This window comes from Sinocyclocheilus grahami, unplaced genomic scaffold, assembly GCF_001515645.1.
Source record: "Sinocyclocheilus grahami isolate Dianchi unplaced genomic scaffold, SAMN03320097.WGS_v1.1 scaffold1886.1, whole genome shotgun sequence".
NCBI classification, from domain to species: domain Eukaryota; kingdom Metazoa; phylum Chordata; class Actinopteri; order Cypriniformes; family Cyprinidae; genus Sinocyclocheilus; species Sinocyclocheilus grahami.
Window position 1 is genome coordinate 72,577 of NW_015507065.1, and position 12,104 is coordinate 84,680.

Here is a 12,104-nt window from a genome sequence, read left to right on the forward strand (position 1 = left end):
TTTACATGTTTCCCCTTACAAATTTATTTGGTGCAGCATTCTATATGTATATAGAGATGCTTGGGCTGTTATAAATGTAAAAAAAAATAATAATTATATATTATAGAGTTGTTTGGGGTGGAGATACATTAAATGCGATCTGCGATGATGTCATAGTCGTGTTGCATTGTGGTCTACAGAGCGGCCTGAAGTGTGCATATGAAGCAGACTCGCTCCCTCGGTCAAAATCGAAGGGTCGAGGGTATGTCCATGTAAACTTCCCTCGTCCACTTGACGAAGTGGAACGCACTTTATAATGGCGGCAAGGATTCCCCCGAGGGTAAGTGCTTAGGGACATTTGCGAGTGCGTGTCTAAAAGTGAACTGGAACTAGAGTTTTGCTGCCGTGCCAATTTTTGGGGAACCTTGCCAGGTATGTGGTAACCGTTTTAGGCTATAAAAGCCACTGTTTAATTAAAAGGCACCAGAATACAGCAAATGGCATTTACTCAGTAAAGTTTTTTGGGGGAGGACCCACCCACCTTTTGTTTTGCTTCCGACGGCCATATGTAGAAGCAAGAAAAAATTGCGTGGTTGCCTCAGCAAGGTCAGGTTAAGTGTAGGTGGTGTGTTCATCAGTTGTTCATCAGTTTCGATAAAATTGAATAAAACACATTGAAAGTAACCAGAACCGGGAACACCTCCCATAACACCAGATGTTACGCTGTAAAAAGAATGTCATCAATGATATTAGTTTATCTTCCTTATCCCGAGGTTACCATAGTTAGCCAGATCCGGTCTGTATCCAGGCCTGATGGTGAACCTTCACCCAAGAAATGACCACAACACTGCCCTTCACGCTTGGCGAAGACCTCAACATGACAAACCCTCAGCACAGATCCTCAGCGAAGACCTCTGCGACTACACAAGCCCTTGTTACAGATCCCTATGGCCAGCTATGAGCGTGTCGTGCCTTGTCTTGACTTGAAAGTGCCACAAAGAAGCAGCGTAATATAATTTCGCAGAAATATCACCACAGGCACATTTTCTTCCAATTTTTTCCCAATGAAGCTGGTTTGTGCCTTTGGGTTGTAAAGTAATTGCTTCATACCAAACTCAACACTGTTTGCTAAGGTTGTTGGCACACATTCCCCAGCCAATAGGCCTACTCTAAGACAGATGAACTTAATGCCCTGACTTGAGGAAGGGAATTCTTCACCCAATAGCCATTTATACTTTAAGACAGGATCCAGTTCTAAAAAAAAAGCTACTCCAAGATTTAGAGGTCAGCAAAATGTCACCACATGCATGATGGATGCAAAGTTTGGCCAAGAGGCAGAAATTCTAAAAATCAATGAAAATCAATGAATATCTCTCTTTAAGAAAAAACAACCTGAGCAGCACATCACATGGAGTTCCCTGTCCCAAAGACAGGCATAGACAACTGGTCTCTTTGCAACATAAGTGAAAAATAAATAAAGGCTATGCACCATGGCTTGTATAGTTGTACAGTGGTTTTTTTGTTTGTTTTTTTGTTTTTAAGTGAGCTTTCTGGACAGCATTTCAAGGCATCAAAGATGCACTCCCATTGCTAAGGCCTGTGGAAATGTTAGGCAGCTGTGAAAGACGCTTGTTTTGATCAAGCATGGATTCATTCATTCAGAAAAGGCAATACCAAAATCCACTGGAACGAGCTCATTGAAAAACAATGCAAAAGTAATGCAAAACTATAAATTTATTTAATTCAATACTGCAACGTATTGAATAATTCACAGTTATTTCACCCAGCATTTTTCTGTACTATGCATTTTTTATACCTACTGGAGTACTGAGCCTTTAGCTTAGCAACATGCAAATCTCAAACTCTAGCCTACAGGACTTAACTCAAGTCTCCAGGCCTTTATGAGAAACACAAAATAAATCTGTCTCCTCCACTGACCAGTTTGCAATACGTTAAAAAAAACATATGCACGTTCGTAATTGGTAAAACAAATGTAGACAGGAATCTTATTATAAAAAGGATCTGGTAAACATAAACATCATGACACCTTGCATGTGCAAAAGGTATTTTGAATCCGACTGAGTAAATAATTGTATATACGCATTTATGTGCTTAGTGTTTTTTCCTGCTGATTTGATTATTTCAGGTCCCTTTGTAAATCTATTGAAATTTCATTTGGTTCGATTGAGGTGTTTACATGACAGCTTTTCAATATGATTACTAACAGATTATTTGGGTGCATTTAAAAGCAGCTAATCTGAACAGATATTCTGTAAAAGGTTCTAGTTGTTCATTTTGCCTTTGAGCAGGACACTCAAGGTAGCACTAGAAGAAAAAAAAAATCTGGTAAATATCTACTTCTATAAACTCTACATATACTTGTTATACATATGCTATAAACTTGTTTTGTGCACTATGCATATTGGTTTGACTCTCAAGATTTATGTAAAGCGAAGCAAATTAAACATGGTCTTTTGTGAAAACAAACCTCTTTAGTAACAAGCCAGAGCTCTAAAAAAGAGTTTCTTGTGTCTCACTTGAACTGTTGACAAATCTTTCAATTGTGCAAAACTAGGCCAGGAAGAACCCAAATGTCACATCACTCAAATTACACTTTGACAGCAGCCATAATACAGAAGATCAATCCCTCAAACCCAGAGGTCAGGTTTGGATAAAGAGACTGTGGTTTTTACTGAGGATTCTGTGTAATTTATTTCACCCACAAAGGCCAAGAGGCATGAGCGCTGGAACCGGCAGGGCCTGGAGGTAAATCAGAACCGCCTGAGGAAAACCAGAGGCTCCTGGGAACTCTGGAGCGCAAAAGTTCCAAACAACCTTGATGATTCTGTTGTCTTGCTTCACAAACTTATGAAAAGACATTTGATGCATTTGGGAAAAGTTTTGAGGCCGCAGACTGTTCGAGAGAACTTGAAGAACTCATCGTTTGCTTCTGGGCAGCTAATGCATTAACAGGCATCATCTTCGCATTGTCCTATAAATTGATTTCAGAGTATGTTTTTTTTTTTCATTCTCATTTGATTAGAACAACTGCAATTTCTTTCCGTGTTTTTTATAATTTAATCAGATGTCTGTCTCTCTGAACACATGGCCTTTGTTTCACTGACAAATGGTTTCTGAATTTCTCCCCTCATCACTCTTGCTTTTCAGCACACATGAATAAAATATTTCTCACAATTTTAATCTTAGCGCTTCATTTCAATAATTTGTCTGAATGCACAAAACTTTCCGGTAGTGAGAGAGACATGTTTGGGCCCAGTAAGATATATTTTTTTGAAAGATATTAATATTTGTATTCAGCAAGAATGCATTAAAATGATCAGATTTACTGAAGAGTGACAGTAAAGACTTTTACTTAGTTACAACAAATTTCTATTTTAAATAAAAGCTGCTCTTTTGAACTTTTGCCTGCTAATCTGAATATTTGGGTGGAGGTTATATTGCCCTCATACATTGTGCCTGAGGTGGGGAAATACATTTAAAATAAAACGACTTTCAAAAATCCTGACACATTCAGGCACAAATTGCAGCGTTTCCTGAGAAAGACCCAGCCACTTTGGCTGTAGCATTTCCCTCTTTACATGAAATGCATCTCAAGCTCTTGACCAAGATGAATCATATATTTGCCAAGGGATTTTGGAACAATCATATGAAATATAATTTCACATCGCTGCTGAACATGCAACATTTTACTTATGCTAAAAAGGTTTTACAGAATCTAATCAGAAACCATTTGCCGTAATACACAGTTGTCACTGACGTGGAAAATCTACGCACCAATACCTAATATCATCTCACGAACAAAGAGCAGAAGACTGAATGGTTAATTTCTGAATTTGATTTGCATTGCAGCTGTGCCAGCCAGTCACAGAAGATCCATGCATGAAAATCACTTTTCTTGTGCCACATAACACATGATCTTCTTAATTAGACTCTCGTAACGGGACAAATGCATATTGTTTGCTGCAGATGGATGTTTTGTCTACATGCCCAACCATACTGATGATGTTCATAGAAATGTAAATTGCCTAATTTGAATTTGAGTCAAAAAGAATCGTGATTGTAATGGAATGCAATCAAACATTTATGTTGCCTTGAGCTATGAGCTCTGGGGAAAAAAACAAACAAACAAATGAACAATTCTAAAACAGCCATAATGTACAGCTTCAAAATCACATCTATAGGCCACAAAAGTAAATGATAATAGCATTACATTATATTTGGTTTCTCAACGTAACAGAAATACAAGTGATGGTGATTTATTCTGTATTTGTCATAACTCTGGTATTAATTCAAATCTTTTCTAAATCCCATTTGGCAACTGCTCCACCAGCTTACCACGGTAAAGGGCAAAGGTCCATAGATTTTTAAAAGAGAGGTGGCTATTGTTAATATTTAATGCATCTGGAAACAGTAATTAAGTCTTCCCCACAGGAAATGGAATTTGACAAGCTCTGGAGAGCCAGTGAGTAATTATATTTGTAAAGAGCAGTGATACCAGATACTCCCCCCAGACTAGGAGTCGTTACACGCCATTAAAGGGTCCCGGCAAGCCTGGCCTAATCCACACGAGCGCACACACACCAATCGATGCCCAACAAGACAGCATTTCTATAAACAAATTGTCTCTGGCCAAACTCACATATCCCATCACTCACAAACAGCCAGACGCCCCATCCGCAGGATGCCAACAGCAGGAAAGACTCGCCAGTGATCTGGCATTTGTAATTAAATATTAAACCAGTAATGAGTTCTCAGCCATCTACATGGTGTGGAGTTCACATGCGAAATCTCCAAATAGGGCCCCTGGAGAGACAGAGTCCACACTTAGAAGCAATAATTATCACATCCACAGGACAGGTGGAAACGCTGCAGTGAGATGATAAAACTCCGGCGAGACATATTAAACAGGTTTCGGTAATAAAGACTGTCCAGTGCGGAGATCTCTGTTATTGTGTCGCAAATTTCCAGGCTGTATTCGCACACATCTAGAGTGCTATTTTCATTCTAGAGTGCTATTTTATGTGCTTCTCGAATAAGGCACATCCATGCATATATACATGAATTTTACATCAAACCCATGCAACCTACATACAGTCGTGTTCATGGAGCATACACAAGTCAGAATAGCCATAAGGTAAACGAGGAATCTTTTTCATACCGTATAATTCTCTCCTCATACCTTTAAGCTGCATAATTAAAACATGCTCTTTTTTTGTATTAATATCCTATTATTTATTTATTTTGCTTCCTTGGAATTGTTCACTCTGCTCGGAATTTCAATTATATTTGCAGCAGCTATCACTATGCAAATGAGGGGTGTCCTGTGTTTTAATAAAGGGAAAATGCAAAGTTCACAGTGCTGCCTTCATTCCTGTAGAGATTGTACTATTAGCAAAACATATTTTGTAAAATATATGCCAAATATGACCTGATTGAGGTCAAATCAGGAAGGAACTACTGCGAGTAATTATTATTTTTCACACCAGGGTGAGTGGTATTAAATTTGTATAATATATAGTGCTGTCAAAACGATTAATCGCGATTAATGGCATCCAAAATAAAAGTTTTTGTTTACATAATATATGTGTGTGTGCTGTGTATATTTATTATGTATATATAAATACAAACACATGCATGTATATATTTAAGAAAAATATGTTATGTTTATATATTAAATATATTTATATATAATATAAGAATGTATATATTTATATATTTACAATGTAAATATTTTCAAAATATTGACTGTATGTGTGTGTATTTATATATACATAATAAATATACACAGCACACACACATATATTATGTAAACAAAAACTTTTATTTTGGATGCCATTAATCGCGATTAATCGTTTGACTAATAATATAACAGCATAGATGTTTATTATATTTATATTTAAATTGGATGAATTTATTTAAAGATATACATTTAAAAAAAAACATGCAATAATGATTCTTTGTAATATTTAAATACTTTCCAAATTTAAGCCATATTCTGTAATTTATGAATAAAATATTATAAAAACTAACCTTTTATGTCAATTTAATTCAGCTTCACATATAAATCAAACTAAATAAAAAAATAATGAAATTAATATTCATTAAAAGAATTGTCAGAGCAAAATACATTTACAAGTAAAAACTCAAAGATGCAGTTTAAAGCAGCACTGTTTCCCATCGTCACAAACATGTAACCAATTCTGTTAACATGTAGGTGGGACTTTTCATATCCATTAGCTGCCTGAGGATGGCAGGAACAAGGTTTGTGAAACATTAGCAAAGCATTATAGCTGTTTGATAACCAAAGGCTAATGATATCAATTAAAGTTACTGTACGTGTCTGACATTGTAGGGAACGATACATACAATGCATTACCATTCTGATACAACTTGTAGACGGCCATGTGTAATTCACTCTCCTCTTCTTCTCTGAAAACAGTTTCTCATTCAAACATTTAATCCAGTGAATCCAATAGTGCCACCTGTCTCTCACCCTCCCGGCTATCTGCTATGGTTTCATCTTTGCTTCCTTCCCCTGAACAGTTATCATCTCTTGATGTTAACCGTGCTACTGATACTTTCTGCTCCACTCTTACGTCTTGTTTAGACACTGTCTGCCCCTTGTCTTCCAGGCTAGCTCGTACCACCTCTTCTGCCCCTTGGCTATCTGATGTTCTCCGTGAGCATCGTTCTAAGCTCAGAGCTGCAGAAAGAGTATGGCGCAAATCACAAAATCCTACTGACCTTAATGTATATCGATCACTCCTCTCTTCACTCTCTGCTAATGTCTCCACTGCTAAAAGGACATACTATCAAAACAAAATGAACCATTCGCCTAACTCTCGCATGCTCTTTAAAACATTTTCCTCCCTCCTTTGTCCTCCTCCTCCCCCTCCTTCATCAACTCTAACATCTAACATCTTCAGAAGTGGATATTCGACCGAGACTGCCATGCTTTCATTTGTTGAAGCCCTAAGACTGGCAAGAGCGGCTTCCAAATCTTCTATACTTATTTTGCTGGATCTGTCTGCTGCTTTTGATACGGTGAACCACCAGATTCTCCTGTCAACCCTATTGGAAAATGGCATCTCAGGAACCGCACGCCAGTGGTTTGAGTCTTACATCTCAGATTGGTCCTTCAAGGTATCTTGGAGAGGTGAGGTGTTTGTAAGTCGCTTTGGATAAAAGCATCTGCTAAATGATTAAATGTAAATGTAAATGTAAAGCAAATCACTGATACATATTTATATATTTATAGCATATCATTTATTAACTGAGTTGTGATGATAAATAACCAACCAAAGAAATGTATTCCAAAATGTCAGCAGGAAACTCATATTCTACTCTCATGTTTGCAGTTTCTAAGACTGTACCACTTCTCCTTCATCTGCAGGAGATGAGAATATATTTTTTATAATCTCTTATTGAAAGAGTCAGAGTGTACAACATGCATGTATTTCCACCTCCCCTACAGTGAAACACTAGCACTGGTTGGTTATGTGCTTAAATCTGCACTCAGTATAACATACAATTTTGTGTCACAGAGAAATCTTTTGTAAAATGCTTGATATATATAATTCAGATACTAGAATCTGCTTTGGATGGGGCCTTAAAATGTCCCTTTTCAAGTTTTTCCCCCCTTTCATTTTGACTTGTTTAGGACATATCTCAGTCTACCTAGATGTGCATGTATATCTACATATTTCTACTGTTATAAACCATCACACAATTTTAACTCACAGTATTCAAGTGTAGCGTCTGCGTAGGATCATGCATGAGCGTTGGACTGTTTATGGCTTAAAAGACCCCTTTTAGCCTTTTGACATTTGCATATAAATTACAGTTCTGGTCAGAGATGTTACGTTGTATAGGGGTTTTAAATTGCCAGATGGTTCTTCACCGACAAGAAGATTCGAACCAGCCCCCACTATCATCCTTCTCAATCTGACTTCAAACACTGTTTAAAGAGCTGTAAATTACCTCGATGGGCCGGGCAGGCCAAGCAAACTAACGCACACACACACAATATTCCCCTTTTTAGAGCTAATAAATAATAATAAACGTTACACAAGATATCCCTACAGTTGTAGATCAGTCCTTAACAGATGTGGGCCTGTAGGTTCAAACCCAGCAAGGAGTCACGCATGAGCTCTTGATTAAGACATATGATTTCACGTTACTGCAAAATGTTTGGTGCTATAACACATGCATACATAATAAAGCGTCTACTGAATAAGCACTTACCTAAAGCTCCTTAGTAAAACAAACACTTTTCTTTTTGGTATATGGGACATATTTGGATTCAGAATTCATCTATCAGCTTAATAAACTTACTCTGAAATTAAATGTTTTGTTCTTATGTTTCAAATTAATGCATAACTGGATGACTGAACATTTTTCTGGACAGCTTTTAAGAAGTACTCAACACTGTGCAAGCCGAAAAAGCCAAATAGACTGAACTTTGGCAAGAGTTTATATCTCTGTGAGCATTATTCTTTAATTCAGTCTCTTAAAATGTTTCTGCATTCATGCCTCAATGTTTTACATTTACTGATTCAGCAAAAAGCACTCAACTTATCATTCAAGTAAATGTAAAAATAGTAGTCTTAATACTGAACACTGAACCACAGGCACCATTAGCAAACATTCTTGCAGTAATCATTCTCTAATAAGTTAGTAAGTGCAATTTCTCCAATAGGACTGCTCCTGGAAAACGTTATATAACAAGGAAAGGTGCTTACCTAGGACGCCGACTCGAAAGTTGAGCGTGATAACGATGACGTTCCCGTAACTGGCCAGCACGCTTGCGTCAATCATGTTTCCGGTGCCCTCCATGTACGATCCTCCATGGATGTACACCATCACAGGCTTGGCTCCAGTGTCTCGTATGTCTGCAAGAGTGGCCACCATTAAACTCTCACTCCCCCACTGCCCCGTCAGAGCAAGATTCAACACAGCAGTGCGTCTCACAGTCCTCCCAGATACCAGCCACCAGCTCAATTACAGTTTGAGATGCATCTTATATCAGCAGAGTCATTTGTCTCTCATAATGAACAGTATGCGCAAAACAGATATGAACAGATGAAGCCATATGGAAGGTCAGAACCTAACTGGCTATTGCAGGCAGCTCTAACATGCTTTAGTGGCCTAAATGATGAGATCATCTCAAATTTAACGGCCTTGTTAGACTTCGCTGCTCCGGCATACAGCCACAGAAGGGTTTAAAACGAGCAGCAATTGGGCGGGCCAAAATTACTTATCTAATAGGGGAGCACGCTAAAAGAATCGTTCTGCCAAAAATGAAAATGACCTTCATATTGTTCTGACCCCATATTATTGTTTTGTATATGTGAAAGGAAAAATCATCATAGGCAAAAGTGAATAGTGCTTTATACTGGCAAACTCCAAAAAGGATAAAAAACACCAAAAAAGCAGTCCATTGAAATATTCCACGTTCTGAAGTCAAAACCAAATGAATGCCATTATTCTCTAAAAATTCTTCAGTTGAAAAATTGGGCGGGAGGTCACAGCAGGTTTGACATTACTGTTGCCAAATGCTGTTGATTCTAATAAAGTGTAACCTCACATCATGTAGAATTCAGAAACACTTGTTATTGGCAACACCGACTTATTTGCTCGTGCTCGCACTCATGCGCACGGAACGTACTAGGCATTGAACGTGATTCAGTGCCTTGATATACTCACAGCAAATTTATTTTTCATTCTTTGCTTAGAAGTAAAAAAGAAGTTGAACATACATTTGCAATAGGGAAGTCATGGCCTAATGGTTAGAGAGTCGGACTCGTAACCCAAAGGTTGCGGGTTCGAGTCTCGTACCGGCAGGGATTGTAGGTGGGGGGAGTGAATGTACAGCGCTCTCTCCCACCTTCAATACCACGACTGAGGTGCCCTTGAGCAAGGCACCGAACCCCCAACTGCTCCCCGGGCGCCGCAGCATAAGTGGCTGCCCACTGCTCCGGGTGTGTGTTCACGGTGTGTGTGTGATCACTGCTGTGTGTGTGCACTTAGGATGGGTTAAATGCAGAGCACTATTTCCAAGTATGGCCACATGTCACATCACTCACTTTAGCAATGATACCACTGTTAACGGATATTTCCCACGCGGCTGATAGCCATGTTTATATGAATATGTAAATATGTGCTGCACGCTTTCCTTCCAATAACAAAATAAACAGCAAAAATAACAAGTGAGAAAACAGCAGTTAAGAAAGCATCTGATCATAGCGATATAATCTTTAAGACTGCACCAGCTATGCGTTTCACAGGCATCATGTAGACAGATTAGGTAATTAAAATGACGCTGTTGTGAGAGTTTGGTAATAAAGTATATCTGAGACTATATACAGTATATCTGGTTATGTGAGAATATAGTTTGAATGAATCCATTTTCTTTGTTTTAAACATGGACATTTAAGTACAGAATAGCTCTTTCGGAACATTGTATAAGCATTTGTTATGGAAGAGAGGGTCTCGGGAGCATGCATAAACGTCACAATTTCCCTGCAAAAAAATTTGCTTTTCGTAAATATCAGTCTACAGGCAACCTAGAAAGGTGGGGAAGGTCTTGTTTTTCAAAGCTTCCCTACAAGCTGTTCACACATTGGCAATACAAAAGGTGATTAATACATGACAATCCTTACATACAGCCCATTTAAATCTTAAAACAAAATTCTTAAGAATGACTTAAAAAATGATATTATAAGAAATAGTGCACACATTGTATGGACTCATTTTTGGAGCTTGTCAGTAGGCTATACCACCATTCAGTTTCATAAAATGGAAAACAGAAGCTTGAACATTCTATACAAGATCTCATTTAGTGTTTCCTTGAAGAAAAACTAGTACAGGTTTATTAAAAGAAGATTTGTATTTTTGGCCAAACCATTCCTTTAAAATGCATCACCATATGTTCCTTATTTCGTTAAATGCTTTTGTATAGAAATTAATCAATCGACCATTATCAGTGTGTTCTTTTCTGCTAATCACATAACATAAAACAGAAAAAGAACACAAGCTGTGAAAACTGTCTACTGAGATGAAAGAGACAGAAGCCTTGGGAAGCGAGCACTGCTGGGCTAAGACTCGATATGCTGTATTGTATTGAGGGTTGCCATGGATACGGCAGATCAAAATTCAGAATCTTTGAGAATGGCTAATCGCAAACACCACTCCAGTGCATTTGCCCCCGTTTGCATTCAAGCCCTCCTATTAAAGATGCGCCTATTTGCATGTATGCGGTCACAGCAAATTACCGGCTGGCTTTTTCTTGCAAAAAAAGCATGTTATTTGCAATCACTGTGCCACTGTCTGAGCTTAATGTCTGCTTTACATGGCAAGAACGCATTCACACGTTACGCTCCTGATCTCGTGGAACAAGCGAGAATTGATTTGTATAGATTTTTTCCATTTCAGATCCGGCAGCTGAAACATTTACGGTTACGTTTAAAGATTTATCTGGTATCTGAGAGAAGTATGATAAGGCACTGCTTTGAAATGACAATTCTCTGTTGACACTTATCGTACGGAAGAAAGACAATGTATGGAGTGAGAAAAAAGAAGGTAAGAGAGAAAAAATGCACAAGATTCCCTGCACAAGGGATGCACAGGATGAGATACCGAATGAAAAAGATCAATTAGAAAAACAGTACAAAGATTAGTCATGTCAATGTTATCAGTAACCTCTTTTGTCGATTCACATCATGTTGGTTTGTTGTGACATAAAAGTATAATACTCTGCTAACTGATCTCTTCTCTATCAAATAATCATATATAACGTCAACATCAAAATCAAGTTATCCCATTGAAGACACATTAAAAAAGATTCAGAATTCACATCCTGAGGAAAAAGAAGAGACATATTGATTAAAATGCATTGCAAAGACACTTGCATTTCAGGACATAAATTACCTTGAACAGAAGGGGTGAAACTATAGAACATTAACTAAAATGTCAGCTTCATGAATGTACAGATATGTTCTTTGACATGAAAACATGACTCATTCGTTATGACACACACACACACACACACACACACACACACACACACACACACACACACACACACACACACACAAAGAAATACG

At 37.9% G+C, this 12,104-nt stretch overlaps 1 protein-coding gene across 1 annotated transcript in view; it reads right to left on the reverse strand.

Annotated features, from left to right (window-relative positions):
• LOC107573178 (neuroligin-3-like) overlaps nt 1-12,104 on the reverse strand; it is a gene marked incomplete at its 3' end in the record, with an annotated part of 74,568 nt that overhangs the window by 38,790 nt on the left and 23,674 nt on the right. Inside the window, exon 4 of the mRNA XM_016259625.1 lies at nt 8,742-8,891. Coding sequence (XP_016115111.1) covers nt 8,742-8,891 — 150 coding nt within the window. The remainder of the gene's footprint in view (nt 1-8,741; nt 8,892-12,104) is intronic.